This window comes from Amyelois transitella, chromosome 15 (assembly GCF_032362555.1).
Source record: "Amyelois transitella isolate CPQ chromosome 15, ilAmyTran1.1, whole genome shotgun sequence".
Taxonomy (NCBI): Eukaryota; Metazoa; Arthropoda; class Insecta; order Lepidoptera; family Pyralidae; genus Amyelois; species Amyelois transitella.
The window spans coordinates 1,966,048-1,982,556 of record NC_083518.1 but is presented as its reverse complement, the minus strand read 5'-3'; the positions used below and the strand labels follow the sequence as shown (position 1 = coordinate 1,982,556).

Here is a 16,509-nt window from a genome sequence, read left to right as displayed (position 1 = left end):
GACCACGTTAGAAGTCCTGTAAATTCTAATAAAAATAATTCTTTATAATAATATCTAATTATGATAATATTTAATTATTTACACGCACAAGGCAAGGCAGTCATTGCATTCTCGCCTATAACCAGCGCTATAACTATTAACAAACTATCTTACCATTATTAAAAAATATGGTACTGTCACAACTTGTCAATGTCATTGGCTTGGCATTTGATTTACTTTGCTTCAAAGAGTAAATTAATATATGCTTTGCTTGCTGTTGTGTTGTGAAACCAAATAGAAGCGTGGATTTTTATTCAATTTAAATTAAGGTTTTTGCTTTATTTAATTTATCCGTAGGTGTCAAGTGATAAGTGTAATATATACATCAAATAACATGGAAGGGAAACCCACAAAAATGCCAAAAGTGGCAAAGGTAAGAATTATCTTACAAGGTTTTCATAAATTTTATGTGAAGAAATTTCTAACATTAATTACAACTAAATTTGTTTCTTTAGGTGAAAAACAAAGCGCCAGCGGAGATACAAATTACTGCTGAACAGCTTCTAAGAGAAGCTAAGGAAAGAGATTTGGAAATACTTCCACCGCCGCCGAAACAGAAAATATCCGACCCCGAGGAGCTTAGAGACTATCAACATCGTAAACGGAAAGCATTTGAGGATAACATTCGAAAAAACAGGCTTGTAAGTACATATATTAACAAATGTTCGTGCGGAATTTATACTAATATTATAATTTATACTAATATTATAAAGCTGAAGAGTTTGTCTGTTTGAACGCGCTAATCTCAGGAACTACTAGTTCGAATTGAAAAAATCTTTTTGCGTTGAATAGACCATTTATTGAGGAAGGCTTTAGGCTATATAACAGCATGCCGCAACTATAAGGAGAAATATTGGAAATTGTAAAAAAAATAGAATAGAATGTTATAGAATGAAGAAAAATATAGATAATATTTCTCTTCATTCTTTTATAGTATTCCGCAATTTTCAGGACTATGTATACTTTCTTTTACTCAAACAACTTTGAACTACCCCATTAATCAGATTGACATTGCTCATTTCTGGACACTTCAATCAGAAAGTCAAAATATGACAAAAGGAAATTTTATTTCACTTTATTTTTTTTTTTTAGGTGATAGGTAATTGGTTGAAGTACGCACAATGGGAGGAGTCACAAAAGCAGGTGCAGCGAGCTCGCTCAATTTACGAGCGGGCTCTGGACGTGGACCACAGAAATGTTACCTTGTGGTATGTATTACTGTACACATATAATGTTAAAAATGATTTAAATATAACTCGCTGGGTACACAGAGCCAAGAAGGCCATGTTCAGCTCTGCTGTATGGGTTAATGATGAAATTGAGATTTAAATAGTGACATGTTGCTAGCCCATCACCTACAAAAACAATCCCACGTTAATAAGCCTTTCCCTTAGTAGCCTTTTAAAACATTCATGGGAAAGATATGGAATGGTCCTATTCCAGAGAGCTGGGAACCACACAGCACAATTCTGTAAACATTAGCTTAGCAGATAGCTGTGCTACCTTACCTATATTCATGTATTGGTGACCGAGGTATATCTCATGAGTAGTTTTTACAAACCTCCTTTCATGAGGTAGTCAACAGTTCTGAAAGGAGTGAATGTCCACATTGAACTGAATGACTTGATCATGATTTTTGGCAGCTCATTAATGTCCATTGAATTTTTTTTGCGCACATGTTTGGTATTATTCAAAAACAAGGTGAACGATGATTATCTACTTTATTTCTCAGCACCCCTATTATCTATCCTAGTAGTAGGAGGGTGACACACAACTTTGGATCTAAATATGTAGGTCTGTAGCAAGTTGAAATCCATATTCTCTGCCTACCCCCAAGGCGTGAAGATATGTATGTATGCAGATTTTAATATTAAAAAGCACTGTTTTACCTGCTTGAGATCTTTGAATAGGTGAAACTGATGAGTTTTTCATCCATACACCTTGACCTGTCTACTGTCATTCTGATGTCTGATTTTCTGATGTGGTTTTAACTTGATCACAAATAATTTTTTACTTGCAGGCTGAAATATACAGAGATGGAGATGCGCAACAGGCAAGTAAATCACGCAAGGAACCTGTGGGACAGAGCCGTTACGATCCTGCCGAGGGTTTCTCAGTTCTGGTACAAGTACACTTATATGGAGGAAATGTTGGAGAATGTGGCCGGAGCTAGACAAGTAAGATATTTTAGCATACACTTATATTTTCTTCTGCTTTTCTTATGGGGTAACCTTGTGTGTATGTGTTGGATGGCTTAATGGTGAAAGTGGGATTGACAGGTTGCTACTCTAAAAACTAAAAACAAAAGAAGAATCGTATGTAGTATGTAGAATGCAGATTTTTAACTATATTCTTACCAAATTTCTTTAAATCTGTCCAATGGTTTAGCTGTGAAAGCAGAACAAACAGACTGACAGATTTTGGCATTTAAAACAATAATTTCTATTTCTTCCCAGGTGTTTGAAAGATGGATGGAATGGCAGCCAGATGAGCAGGCGTGGCAGACATACATCAATTTTGAACTGCGCTATAAAGAGTTGGAGAGGGCACGACAAATATACGAAAGGTTTGTAATGGTCCACCCTGATGTTAAAAACTGGATAAAGTATGCCAGATTTGAAGAAAATCATGGATTCATCAATGGTTCAAGGAAAGTATATGAAAGAGCTGTTGAATTCTTTGGAGACGAGGAATTAGACGAAAGACTATTCATAGCATTCGCGAAATTTGAGGAGAATCAAAAAGAACATGACAGGGCAAGGGTTATATACAAATATGCTTTAGATCATATTCCAAAGGATAAAAATAAAGAATTGTACAAAGCGTACACTATACATGAGAAGAAATATGGGGACAGGTCTGGTATTGAAGATGTCATAGTCAACAAGAGGAAATACATGTATGAGCAGGAAGTCATAGAGAATCCTACTAACTATGACGCGTGGTTTGACTATATCAGGCTTGTGGAAAATGAAAGCAATCCTGAGGACATCAGGGATACTTATGAAAGAGCCATTGCGAATGTACCACCTTCCAAAGACAAACAATTTTGGCGCCGATACATTTACTTATGGATCAATTATGCTTTATATGAAGAATTAGAGGCAGAAGACATCGAAAGAACGAGACAAGTATACAGAACATGTTTAGAATTGATACCTCATAAAATATTTACTTTTTCAAAAATATGGTTGATGTATGCCCAATTTGAAGTTAGATGTAAGGATCTGAAACAAGCTCGGAAAACTCTGGGGATGGCTTTGGGTATGTGTCCGAGAGATAAATTGTATAGAGGATACATTGACTTGGAGATCCAATTGAGGGAATTTGACAGATGCAGAATATTGTACCAAAAGTTTTTAGAATACGGGCCAGAAAACTGCATAACTTGGATCAAATTTGCCGAGTTGGAGACGTTGTTAGGAGATATTGATAGAGCCAGGGCGATATATGAAATTGCTGTGGGACAACCACGGTTAGACATGCCTGAGCTCTTGTGGAAGAGTTTTATTGATTTTGAAGTGTCTCAAGGAGAAACCGAGCTAGCCAGACAGTTATATGAAAGACTGCTAGAAAGAACTGTTCATGTGAAAGTATGGCTCTCATATGCTAAATTTGAGTTGAACGCTGAGAACCCAGATAACATCAATATAGAATTAGCTAGAAGAGTGTATGAAAGGGCTAATGATAGCCTTCGTAGTGCTGGTGAGAAGGAGTCCAGAGTGTTGCTTTTGGAAGCCTGGAAAGATTTCGAAACTGAAATTGGGGACGAAATTAAACTTGAGAAGGTACTGTCGAAAATGCCTAGGAGGGTTAAAAAGAGACAGAAGATTGTCAGTGAGGATGGAATTGAAGAAGGTTGGGAGGAAGTTTTCGATTATATTTTCCCAGAGGATGAAATGGTAAGACCGAACTTGAAACTTCTTGCCGCTGCTAAACAATGGCGAAAACAGAAAGAAGTCACAGAGGAGCCCGATGGGGAGAAAGAGACAGAAGATGTACAGCAAGATCAAACAGAAAGCTTCACACCCCCATTGGATAATGAGAACAGTAATTAATTGTAATACATTTATTATTAAAAAACTTGTTTTATTATGTGACTCCATCAGTACTTTTGATGATCATTTTAAACATTTTCAAATCAGTCCACGTCTTCCGGCCTTACTGGATGTGCTAATGGTATAACTGACTTTTTGTTCACATCTCTTGAACAGGCTTTTCTCATGTCTGAAACAATAATTGAAAAGATTAAGGCTGGATCTTGGGTTATAGAAAATTTTAAATTGTATTGGATGACTAGCTGTTCCGGCAAACGTTGTTTTGCCATATAAATAATTTTTAGGTTAAGGGTGGACAACCTTTATCGCAAAGGGGTATGAAAAATAGATGTAGGTCGATCCTCAGACCTAATCAATGTGCTCACAAAATTTCATTAAAATCGGTCAAGCTGTTTCGGAGAACTTTGGGAACGAACATTGTGACACGAGAATTTTATATATGTATAAGATAAAGAGTACCCGAAACTGGCGAGCTTGCATGAAGAAAGTTATGAATGTGGATGAAGAGAAAGTAGTATGCAGGGATCGCGGCAAGTGGGAAGATGTGGTCTCTGCCTACCCCTTCCGGAAAGAGGCGGGATTTATGTATTGTATGAGAATTAAAAAATTCAAACCATACCGTAAGCATCTTCATCCGGGTCTCCAGAATAATATTCCAGAACTATCCTGTAGACTATGTAGCCCAGATTCTTGTACATATTAATGGCAACTTTGTTACTTACTCTTACAAATAGGTCTACAAAAAAGGCTTTTTTCCTGAAAAGAAAAAGCAGACGCTTTAATGAAATCAGGAATATCCTGGCAAAGGTCAGGCAAATTGAAATAGTCTCAAAGTAACTTGTGTTATGAGATACTATTTTGAAATAAATACTTATATATATTATATATAAATATATATTATTATATATATGTATATATACTTCCAAGACTAAGATATATATGAAATAATGAAATGCTTTCCATTGGTAAAATGCTCAAAGTAATTTGTAACCAACTTTTCTGATACATCTTCCAGTATTTTCATCAATGTCGCGGCTAGACCTAGCCTTCTATAGTCAGGGCTGACTGTTAACGCTGTCACGTGACCATGCCAGTTCTCACCAATCCCCTCAGCTTTACCCATAACTGCAAAAAAATCATATACATATAAAACTGGCGAGTGCTAGTCAGACTCGCACACGAAGAGTTTCCTACCATCATCACCATCATCGCGTTTGTTACTTAAATATTAATTTTTATATTCACGTTTCTACTTGTTTATTAAAATGGACCAAAAATTTGCCCAAAAATTATGTTTTTATTTCATTATAAGGTAATATAAAAGTAAATATTCTGTGAAAATTTCACCTTTCCAGGTATCACAGTGTATGTTATGAGATACAAGCCTGGTGATAGACAGACAGACAGACAGCGGAGGATTAATAATAGGGTTACATTTTTCCCTTTTAGGTACAGAACCCTAATAAAACTAGCCACTTGTCAATTTACCAACCATAACTTAAGTTTCATCATCATTACCCTGGACTTTCTAACCCAGGTTGGATCATAGTTGTTGCACTAAATGGCTGAGATTGGCTAACATTTATATGATATAGCTTCCATTCTTTTCATTTTTATTTAGTATCTTTATATTTTACCTATTATAAAATGACATGAATACAGTCAAAACCTGATATAACGACATTGAAGGGACCGTATAGTTGCCGACGTTATATCCGATTGTCGTTATATGCAATACAGTCATATACACAAGTACAGTAGTTACATATATGTATGTTTTATCATATGTAGTTATTTATCTAGTATAAGTGTAGGTTATGAATGTAAAAGAGTCAGATAAGACATAAAAATATTTATTACGAAATAATTAGAATACAAAATGTACTTAGCCGCTAGTTACGGGTTACAAAATTACACTACATCAGTCAGTCTCAAATATTTTTTGCATTTTACGTTTCATACTCCTCAAGGTATGAGTATCATCAATATCAAACTGTTCATTAAATGCAACAAATTTCGGAATATCTTCGTCGTCCTCCGCTTGTGTTAGAGAGAGACCTTTGAAACCTGCATGGCGAAAGCAGTTAGCTATAGTGGTCTGTGTGACCTTTTCCCAAGCTTCCGACATCATTAGAATAGCATCCAGAACAGAGAGAGTTTTAATGCTGTTATCAATATCAATATTCTGTATCATTTTGTAACACTTGAAGTTTTCTGTATTGTGTTTTTAAACAATTGGTCTAAAATATGCAAGGTCAAATGGCCGCAAAGTGGGAGTAAGTAATAATATACAAAATATTTCTTCAATGCTTATCAATAAGATTTAAAATCGTTTGTATTGTTTTGTTTTGAGCGGATCGGTTGGTCGTTATAGCCGATGAATATCGATAAAGTTTCGTCGTTGTAAGCGATATGTCGCTGTATCCGATGTTGTTATAAGCGGTTTGTTTACTGAATAGTTTACTAGGAATTCGGACGGGACCATACAATCTGGCTGTAATAACCGATAGGTCGTTGTAAACGATGTCGTTATAAACAGTTTTGACTGTAGTTATAAATAACAAGGTTTGTGGTTTGTTTGTATTGTATAGCACATCATGAGAAGAGGGGAATGTCATATTACTAAGAGGGCTTTAAATATTTAAGTGGAATGTATTAGAAATAAGACAAGATAGAAAAAGAATTTGATGGATAGGATAGCATAAAGGAAAGTATGAGTAGGCAAGGAGGGACCAAATAATAAAAAAAGTATACATAATTTCTCATAATTACTTACTATAGCCCATAATTTCTCCACTGGGTGACTCTGCTACTTGAAAATATTCAGGCCAATGAGCTAAGTACTGAGTGTAAAAAGATAGGCCATAAGTCTCAGTCAAAGGATCCAAATTCCTGCAATAGTTTTTTACAAATTAATATGCCAGGGCATATAATAAAATAAAATAAATTTATATGGGACAAATTACACTGATGGAGTTAGCCACGAAGTAAGTTCGAGACTTGTGTTACAAGATACTTACTCAACAACATACATACATACATACATATGGTCACGTCTATATCCCTTGCGGGGTAGACAGAGCCAACAGTCTTGAAAAGACTGAATTGCCACGTTCAGCTATTTGGCTTAATGATAGAGTTGAGATTCAAATAGTGACAGGTTGCTAGCCCATCGCCCAAAACAGAATCCCAAGTTTGTAAGCCTATCCCTTAGTCGCCTTTTACGACATCCATGGGAAAGAGATGGAGTGCTCCTATTCTTTTTTCTATTTGGTGCCGGGAACCACACGGCACTCAACAATACTATATTTTATAATAAATACTTATATAGATAAACATCCAAGACCCAGGCCAATCAGAAAAAGTTATTTTCTCATCATGCCCTGGCCGGGATTCGACGACGACGACGAACCCGCAACATCCTGTGTCACAGACAAGCATACTACTGCTGCGCCACAGAGGCCGCCAGATAATAATACATACTTACGTATGGTTGTACATACATACTTTCATATTGGTACAATACATTATCATTATGTGTGGTTTCCGGCACAAAAAGAATAGGACCACTCCATCTCTTTCCCATGGATGTTGTTAAAGGTGACTAAGGGATAGGCTTACAAACTTGGGATTCTTATATATCTATAGTAGCCATAGTATTTTTGAATAAAATAATGAAAACTTTTCATTTAATAAAGATAGGTAGTATTACAATTAACCTCTGAAATGCCGAGCCGCGCCGCGTTAGTATCGCGCTAACTGCCGCGTGAAATGCCGCAGACGCGTAATTTTTCTAATCATCATTTTCGAACTAAAAATCAAACTTATAGTCATTTACTGTTTGTAGAAACATATAGTTACTTCAGCATTATTTTGTTATAGTTTACGTCACCGAATAAAGAGTTATTTATTATATATAGGCAATTCTTTTTCGTCCAAGAGAATTGGCGAATAAAAACTATTTATAATATCAATCTCTTTATTTTTTGTTTTATTTTCTTAATAACAATATAAATATTGCTACGAACAATGAAAATGTATGATTTCTCTGATGACACTCATTCGCCGCAATGCAAACTGATTTAGTTAATTTTTCAAAGATATCGTAGAAGCGTATATCTACGCTCCGGCATACTACTGTAACTTTTTTTTTAGCGTAGGTCTACGATCCGGCATATCAGAGGTTAATCAACAAAATGATTGTAAATTTTATTAAAAAATTACATTGGTAACTTCATAGTACAAAACTGAATAAGACAACATTAAAATAATTGTAACACTTAGATGCAATCTCTATCATGGATACACATCCAAGTGCAGGTTTCCTCACAATGTTTTTCCTCACTGTAAGATCAGTATAGAAATCATATAAAAATCTAACTATTATTATAAATGCAAAAATTGGATGATACTCTTTCACACAAAATCTACTGAATGGATTTGAATTGAACCTAATAGAAATACTAGAATAGAAGATAAGTGGGTTATACTTACACATTATTAAACTTTAACATATCTTCACAAGTAAAAGGCCGAATAGTCGTCATCTTGTTAATTAATTTTTTGTTTTGAATATCACTGGAATTTAATTATTGTACCTATTGTAAAAAATAATTTTCCGAATTAAGCCAACAAACATGCAACAAACCAAACCAACAAACAAATAGAAGGATTGAAATTTGTAATGACCGGCATGACTTTGACATTCGTGCTCAGCATAGACTAGTTATCTTAGAAGTATGTACCTACTTTGAAAAATTAACAATAAGATTTAAATAAACATTCAAACTAAATCGATACTTTCTTGTAAATACTTTATTCTTACGATAAAAGATTAGAGCTAAGTTAAATAATTTCTGGATTTTGGAGATAATTAATCAGACCAATCACTGCATCACGCTAAGCTGTCAGTCTATTCTATCAAATTCAACCTCAGACAGAAAATTATTGTATATTATACATAAACAGTGGTGGCTAAATTTAATTCACGCATAAGCTTTGTCGCCAAACTCACATAAGCACTGGGAGTCAAGCAAAATTTATACTAAAAGACGTAAAATGTAACGAAAAAGGGCAAAGGTTCGAAACCCACCCCAGCCATGTCAAATGACTATTTCCAAGTTAGGACCTTAATTTGAAAACTTATCGATGCTCTTACGGTGAGGGAAAACATCGTGGGAAAACTTGTACATTCAAGCAACTGGATGTGTAACCATGATCAATCCAATACGGGTTAGGCTTCCTTGCAAAGGTTGCGGAGGTCAGACGGGGGTCGCTTCGTGTAAAAACCTGACTCACCCAATTCAGGATCCATGGTCGTAGGCATAACCCGGGCTCCTCTCCAGAGTGGTGACGATTCAACCGGGACTAAAGCCAGGAGAAAGAAGACAAATTACACTCTTTCCCTGGCATATTCACCATTAAGATTTCTGAGTCTTAATTATGTAACGCCAGCCATAAAGTCAGCCACTAAATTGACAACGACAATAATCCTTTAACGAATGAGTGACGCTTCAAATAATGTTTTTTAAATTTGTTGAGTGAGGTTTTGAATCTACAATAGGTCTCTTTACATAAATAACCTATTTTCTGAGAAAACTAGATACGTCAAAGGTATTTATCATTTATCTTGGTATATATGTTCCTTGCGTCAAGTCAACATTCACTCGTGTCTACGCATTAGTCTATCGTTAATCCATCCCATATTTTTAGTACTATATTAATTATCTCTATTACCTACAGGAATTATGTTGAAAACTCAAGAAAAAATGATTGCAAGGGTCGTCTTGAAAAATCTGTACTCGATCAAGCACACTGAATAAATTGAACTGACAAGTCTTACTGCAATCGATCCAAAATAATACTTTAGATAAATATTTTATCCACAAATGGAGGATAAATATATACCAATATTTGTTCTGACAGGCATTTTTGGAGCAATATTTGCTTTCGGACCATTTTTGGTACAGAAAGGTCCTAATAGAGGGTGAGATACCAGATTAAAATTGCTTTCTTATTTATTGTGTTCTACTTGTTAATTATTGTGAAATGATCTTAACGCATAGCACCAAACTAATGTATATTTTAATAGCACCTGTAAATTTTAATTTCGTACCCGAAACCGTCCAGCTTGCATGAAGAGAATTATGAATGTGGATGAAGAGAAAGAATTAGACAGGGATCGTGGTGAATGAAAAGATGTAGGCTTTGGTACCCTTCCGGTAAAGAAGCATAATTGTATGTATGTTAATCCACGCCAAAATTATCTATGTCGTTCATAAGCTTCCCTGCGTGACTTCAAAAGACTTTTCAAAGTGAGATATCAACAACAATGTAAACCTATAGATAGCATGCAGGATTGTTACATTACTTGCATATATTTTTCATTTATTAAAACAATTTACTTACTATCGACTGAAACCCTAATGTTATATTTTAAGGATCATTAGAGCTTGCATTATGATGTCAGCGTTTAGCATTTGGATTTTGTGAGTATATTTTTGTGAACTTTGAATTTGTAAAGCATGTAGACAGCACGAGCAATCCAATTTTATCTAGTACTTAAATTTGGAGTTTGTAGCCAAATGCTTAGTAATGTGCAATATACACAAGCTTACTTTTTACACTATAAAAACTTAGCAAGAAAAGCGTTTTATGATGCTGATGTGACGTCATAACCACATAAAATATACCTATATATCTACTATATTGTCTACTGTTATATGTTTAATTTTATCAAACTTGAATGTATTATCATTTTGAGTAAGGCGTTCATTCTAATGGAAATTTGGGTGCATTCGACCTCAATCTGCCTCTACCTGAGTGACCGAGCGGTGCTCAGTGGATGTCAGGAACATCATCAAAGTAGTAAAAATAAAAAAAAAGTAAAGTTTTCGTTGCTGGCGATCGTAGCGTATAGTAGATAACCCTATATAGGTATATTCTATACTTTATATGTGCATTATGTATTCTACTTATAATTATATTATCAAGATATATTAATTTTTTTGAAATAATCCTTATACATAATTTAGAGTCTGGAGAAGGACATAGGGTATTTTTTATCCCGGTAAAAACTATGGTTCCCGTGGGATTTGTGAAAAACATGTATTTTTTGTAGTTGGCGCTACATTCGTCGTTTTTATAGGACTCCCTCTGCCCTGAAAATCCTTAAGCTGTGGTATCGGAAACAGAACTTAGATAGAATTAGCAGTTCTCGTAATAAAAGATTTGGCGAATCCCATAGTACTTTGGGGTGGGGAGTGGGGACCACGTATGAATGAATTCCAAGCCCACGCCATATAGATAGACGATGGAAAGGCGCGAGATAATTACATTGTGACAAAGCACATGATGTCTGTTGTTCTAGAGCCGTCTAGCCTTTCTTGTTGCTTTGAAATCGAAGAAGGTATTTATAATATATGATTATATTTCAGCTGGGTAACCGCCTATATTGCCCAAATGAATCCTTTGGCTGGACCTCGCCTACACAATACCACATTAGCATGGATACAATATGCATTTGTATGTACTGTATGTTACTTTCTAATTAAATCTATCCAATCCACCTTCAGGCCTGTCCTGATGTTTAACTGTGAGATATGGTCAGTTAGAGCAGCACAAGCAGGAGCTATGTGTGCCTGTGTGTGTCTGTGTGTGTGAGATAAACGTAAGGAACTCCCGTATTCACGGCAGCCTTCATGTTCATGACAGAGCAGATAAAATGCAAGAGAGCCACCAGTGCTGGCATGGCCATATCTTGTGAAAGCTTGCAAACTATATTTGAAGCAGATATCTGGCTATGCCACTTCCGCTGGGTCCGGATAGAAGGGAAATCACTGTAAACCGGAAGAAGTAGGAAAGCAGACCCAGGTCCCGAAGCTTAATGCGAAGAGTGCAATTGGGAATGCGCCAATATGAGAGTGAGATATTATTTAAATAAACAAAACATTGGCTTCTCTTACACCTAATGAAGAAAATACAAGAAACTTAACGCATTTGACAAGAACGATAACAGAAACTAATTAAGTAGATGCGAACCGTACCGTTTAAACTATGTTCTTTATAGTTATAAAGAACATAGTTTAAACGGTACGGTCCAACCAACCACCAACTGGTCTATTGATATAAATGCTCAATGATAGGTCCTTTATTTTTTCTCAGGGTAATACAGTCGCTGGTATTGACCTAAGGGTGGTGAAAATGCCTGATGTTAGTGATGGGATTGAGCCAGGTGAAGGGTCTAATTTTGGCCCCAAATTCGGACCAGACTCTAGACCAGATTTTGGACAAGAAAATGGATCAGGCTTTGGACCAGATGGTAGACCAGGCAATGGACCAGGTTTGGGATCAAATAGTGGTCCAGGATTTGGACCAGATAGTGGATCGGGTTTGCGACCTGATGATAGACCAGGGCTAAGACCTGATGGTAGTCCAGGAACTGGACCAGGTTTAGGTCAAAGTAATAGACCAGAAGATAAACCAGGACAAGAACCAGATGGAAGTCCTGGCCCAATTGGCCCAGGTTTAGGGCAAGGTAATAAGCCGGATGGCGGACCAGATAATAGACCAGAGCAAGAACCAGATAAGAGACCTGGAATTGGCCCAGGTTTAGGACAAGGAAATGGGCCGGACAAACTACCAGGTTTTGGTCCTGATGGCAGGCCGGATTATGGGCCAGATAGTGGATCAAAATTTGGACCTGGTGATGGTGATGGTGGGTCAGGAATTGGACCAGGCAATGACCCAGATGGAAAGCCAGGTTTTGGGCCAGATGGTGGACCGGACGATAGACCTGGCTTAGGACAAGATGGTGGTTCAGGATTTCGACCAGATAAAGGACCGGGGTTAGGACCAGATGGAAGACCAGAATTTGGTCCAGGTGAAGGACCAGGTGATGGACCAGATTATGTTCCTGGTGTTGAACCAGAGAGTAGACCAGGTGGAGTGGGTAAAGACCCAGATAATAAACCAGGCGGAGAAGGTTTGGCCCCGGATTATCTTTATCCCACGGATATACCTGATGAACCTCCGGATGAAATACCAGACGATATGATAAAAGATTAAGACTATGACAGGATGTTTAGTTGTACATAGTACAAGAAGATGGTTAAACATGGTTAAATACACAAATGGGTAGGTAATAAGGTAGATATACATAATCGGCTATCAATCATCAGAATCAAGCAGGATTATCATATTCTACACCTGCGCTTTGGAAGCGGAAGTAAATATAATAATTATACTTAAGTTATGTTGACGTCAATAAGCGATACCTTGTTTCCTATTTTAAAAATAAATCTATTTCTAAAGCAGTCATTGTTTCATCCTCAGGTTGCATACCTACACAGAAAGAAGAGGTTTTATTTTTCTCCGTGGTAGGTATCTTTACTGGAGCGGAATACGGGATCATTATTGATTAAGTTTAGTATAATTCCACTTACAATTTATTATCTTAAATCTAACTAAAGTTGTTAACATTACTACTTAATAAAAGGTATAATTATTTAAGATGAATTTTCTTTCCTCAGTTACAATGTATTAAAATTGCTAATGTACGAGTCCGTCAGATGTCAGAAATCATAGGAAATGAAGCAAGAGTGGCGAATTTATTATTTTATACAAAAGTGCAATTATAATGTATCTTATTTCTGTAGGAACTCCAGAAATTTGGATTACTACGTTAAGCACATTAACTAGATCTCTGTTTGCAACCACAGAATTATTTTTATACTATTTTATACCTGTCCGAAAAGTTTTTTTTTTGTTTAAATAAATACTCGTAATTTAATTGAGACTTTTCTTCTTTTGACATTCTACGTCTAATATACGTTAATAAATACGTGTCTATATGTAATGATTTATTTTTGGCTTAGCATATTGTGTTAGCATATTTATTGTAAGAGGATAGAATTTACTTTAACAAGTATTAACATAATCTTTTATTAATATCTGTAAAATTTGTTTTTGCTTATTATATTTCGATCGAATCTAACAATGGATGATAAATATATACCAATAGTTGTATTAACAAGCATTTTTGGAGCAATATTTGCATTTGGGCCTTGTTGCGTACGAAAAGGGCCAAATAGAGGGTACATTTACTTATCGAATATGTGGTTTTTACTTTGCCAGTACGACTAACTCGAAAGTTAAGTCATTATTTTTCATTACAGGATTATTAAAGCTTGCATTATGATGACTTCGTTTAGTATCTGGATATTGTAAGTACAATTTGGAATTTTGTATAATTAATCCTATAAATTGTGAATCTTACTTCATTAATTTGAAGGGTTTTTATATTACTTGTCTTTTGCTTGTTGCTGAGTACGCATTATTTTGCATTTTTCTCGTTCCATCGGGAATTTACAAATAACATTTTGAGAAAACATTGGTCCGTCACTTTAGATAGGTATATGTTTTATCATGTAATTGTAATTTTAGCTGGGTCACTGCCTACATTGCCCAAATGAATCCCTTGGCTGGACCACGCTTGCACAACACCACGTTAGCATGGATACAATATGCATTCGTATGTATTTGATGTACCTCAAAAATAAAATAATATGAAATTTGTGTCAATGCAAGTTTTTAAAGCTCATGTAATGTTAATTAAATAAATTTTTTTAAGGGTAACAAAGTCGCCGGCCCAAAAGCTTTATCTGAAAATAACCCTCTTGAGGACGATGATATAGACTTAGATTCAGAGTACTACCCTTAGTTGGATTTAGTATATGAAAGAACAGAAATACATTGAGAACTGAATAATGAAATACTTATTTTTCAAAGGTAAGTAAAAGTATTAAGCTTTGGACTGTTTAAGCTTAAATATCCAATAAAGAGTAGGTCTGTGATTGCATACATCCACCTTTTACCCCACCTTTATACCATTTTTCGGCCAGTATAAAATTGCATTGAAATAATGGGGCAGTAGTAGTGAGTGTCGGTGGTCAAATCAATAAGTTGCCCAATCAAAATGATTTTGTGCATGAAGCCATGTTCCAATGACTCGTTCCTGAGTTATGTACTTTAGTTTGAGTGCCAACCGATGATTTTATGATGACGAAAACCGCCATTAGGAAATCTGAACAATTATGCATCTGGATATATTATCATCATCAGCCAATATGGATTTGGTTTCTCTGCAAAAGTCGCGGAGGTTAAACGGAAGTTGCTTTGTATGAGTTATCCAATTCATTATTATGATTAAAGGTGCACCCCAGCCCCCGTATCATGGCACGCGTGACGTTGTTTCTGTCCTTTTTCATGTCATAATAAAAAGCGAAACAGCGATAGTTTTTCGCGCGCTATAAACGCCGTCGCGGTGCAATGATACAGGGGCGACTTCTGTCTTGAGAGATGAAAATGTAACTGGGACTAATGACTTCCTGGAGTCGAAAAAGATACTTAACTAGATAGTTCAGATAGTTTTCTTAATAATGTAACTACTTCCAAGTGAACTTTTGTCGATTCTGAAGAACACCAAGAGTATTAATATATACCTCTTACTATTAACCTTTTTGTCTACAGAGAATTGCAACATGGGAGTAAATTATAATATGATATCAGTTTTATTATTTGGTCAATTCAAAGGAATTTTATTTTCGTGAACCTGTTCTAATGTTATTATTTCAAATCAACTCTTTGCGTTCAACTAAGTTTATTTAATTTAATGTTATTTTGTTATTATAAGTATTTATTCTAATTAAAAAAAACGACTATTTCGATTGTACTTTTATTTGGTTATTAATTTGTATGTTATGTTTTTGCCTATGCTTACCCCTCCGGGTATAGGCGAGATTTTATACATGTAGTAATGTAATAACAAAGGAAAGTGCTGTGTGGTTCCCGGCACCAGTACAAAAAAGAATAGGACCACTCCATGGATCTCTTTCCCATGGATGTCGTAAAAGGCGACTAAGGGATATGCTTACAAACTTGAGATTCTTTTTTTAGGCGATAGGCTAGCAACTTGTCACTATTCGAATCTCAATTCTATCTTAAAGCCAAATAGCTGAACGTGGCCTATCAGTCCGCTCAGGACTTTTGGCTCTGTCTACCCCGCAAGGGATATAGACGTGATTGTATGTATGTATGTAAGGAATAATCTAAAAACACGTGGTAAAACCCGAAATAAATATTTGGTCTTGCCTCCTAACAAACTTTGAAATCAAACGTAACTACTTAGGTAACTCAGGCCCGTAGTTACTTAGGTCGTACAAACAGAAATTATACAGAAAGAAAGGTGGAAAGCTTCCACCTAAACGCTTACCAATGCCTGTAAGCGTTCTATACAAAGGAAGCAGGTTGAAGTAGACGAAGGCTAATTATAAATGGCAGCGCCCAGCGCTGACCAGCGCGTGTTGAAGCTTATCGGAACTTGTCGGCATCGTTCAGTGCTTATTGGCGTGTG

General features: G+C 35.8%; 3 protein-coding genes across 7 annotated transcripts; 2 read left to right on the top strand and 1 right to left on the bottom strand.

The window, feature by feature from the left end:
* Positions 1 to 230: 230 nt before the first annotated feature.
* On the top strand, positions 231 to 4,100 carry LOC106137594 (protein crooked neck). Its single transcript, XM_060948077.1, has 5 exons — positions 231 to 412; positions 495 to 680; positions 1,132 to 1,247; positions 2,060 to 2,216; positions 2,496 to 4,100. The coding sequence occupies exons 1-5, from the start codon at positions 374 to 376 to the stop codon at positions 4,095 to 4,097; spliced, it is 2,100 nt and encodes a 699-aa protein (XP_060804060.1). The 5' UTR covers positions 231 to 373; the 3' UTR covers positions 4,098 to 4,100.
* LOC106137595 (N-alpha-acetyltransferase 20) lies at positions 4,094 to 8,785 on the bottom strand. The gene is made up of 5 exons (XM_013338455.2): positions 8,592 to 8,785; positions 6,874 to 6,989; positions 5,093 to 5,222; positions 4,717 to 4,853; positions 4,094 to 4,266 (listed from the first exon to the last, which is right to left on the bottom strand). The coding sequence occupies exons 1-5, from the start codon at positions 8,642 to 8,644 to the stop codon at positions 4,181 to 4,183; spliced, it is 522 nt and encodes a 173-aa protein (XP_013193909.1). The 5' UTR covers positions 8,645 to 8,785; the 3' UTR covers positions 4,094 to 4,180.
* A 796-nt stretch (positions 8,786 to 9,581) lies between these two features.
* On the top strand, positions 9,582 to 15,806 carry LOC106137593 (collagen alpha-5(IV) chain). 5 transcript variants are annotated; one of them, XR_009657167.1, is made up of 8 exons: positions 9,722 to 10,083; positions 10,538 to 10,585; positions 11,534 to 11,621; positions 13,431 to 13,474; positions 14,273 to 14,320; positions 14,541 to 14,628; positions 14,728 to 14,885; positions 15,627 to 15,806. XR_009657167.1 is itself a non-coding variant. In XM_060948078.1 (5 exons), the coding sequence occupies exons 2-5, from the start codon at positions 9,986 to 9,988 to the stop codon at positions 13,161 to 13,163; spliced, it is 1,137 nt and encodes a 378-aa protein (XP_060804061.1). In that variant the 5' UTR covers positions 9,582 to 9,710; positions 9,840 to 9,985; the 3' UTR covers positions 13,164 to 13,887. The 5 variants fall into 5 exon arrangements, 2 of the variants coding, with proteins under 2 accessions (XP_060804061.1, XP_060804062.1); XR_009657166.1 differs by lacking the exons at positions 14,541 to 14,628; positions 14,728 to 14,885; positions 15,627 to 15,806 and adding an exon at positions 12,261 to 13,232 and having other exon boundaries at positions 9,723 to 10,083; positions 14,273 to 14,290; XM_060948078.1 differs by lacking the exons at positions 14,273 to 14,320; positions 14,541 to 14,628; positions 14,728 to 14,885; positions 15,627 to 15,806 and adding an exon at positions 9,582 to 9,710 and having other exon boundaries at positions 9,840 to 10,083; positions 12,261 to 13,887.
* Positions 15,807 to 16,509: the final 703 nt, after the last annotated feature.

What these genes read in the sequence shown, in the direction of transcription:
- LOC106137594 (XM_060948077.1), top strand. Translation starts at nt 374, where the DNA reads ATGGAAGGGAAACCCACAAAAATGCCAAAAGTGGCAAAG. An exon ending in AAATGCCAAAAGTGGCAAAG is followed by an intron (nt 413 to 494) that starts GTAAGAATTATC and finishes TTGTTTCTTTAG; the next exon opens with GTGAAAAACAAAGCGCCAGC. An exon ending in ATGTGGCCGGAGCTAGACAA is followed by an intron (nt 2,217 to 2,495) that starts GTAAGATATTTT and finishes ATTTCTTCCCAG; the next exon opens with GTGTTTGAAAGATGGATGGA.
- LOC106137595 (XM_013338455.2), bottom strand. Translation starts at nt 8,644, where the DNA reads ATGACGACTATTCGGCCTTTTACTTGTGAAGATATGTTAAAGTTTAAT. An exon ending in ATGTTAAAGTTTAATAATGT is followed by an intron (nt 6,990 to 8,591) that starts GTAAGTATAACC and finishes AAACTATTGCAG; the next exon opens with GAATTTGGATCCTTTGACTG. An exon ending in CTGGAAGATGTATCAGAAAA is followed by an intron (nt 4,854 to 5,092) that starts GTTGGTTACAAA and finishes TTTTCTTTTCAG; the next exon opens with GAAAAAAGCCTTTTTTGTAG.
- LOC106137593 (XM_060948078.1), top strand. Translation starts at nt 9,986, where the DNA reads ATGGAGGATAAATATATACCAATATTTGTTCTGACAGGCATTTTTGGA. An exon ending in CAGAAAGGTCCTAATAGAGG is followed by an intron (nt 10,084 to 10,537) that starts GTGAGATACCAG and finishes TTATATTTTAAG; the next exon opens with GATCATTAGAGCTTGCATTA. An exon ending in CATGGATACAATATGCATTT is followed by an intron (nt 11,622 to 12,260) that starts GTATGTACTGTA and finishes ATTTTTTCTCAG; the next exon opens with GGTAATACAGTCGCTGGTAT.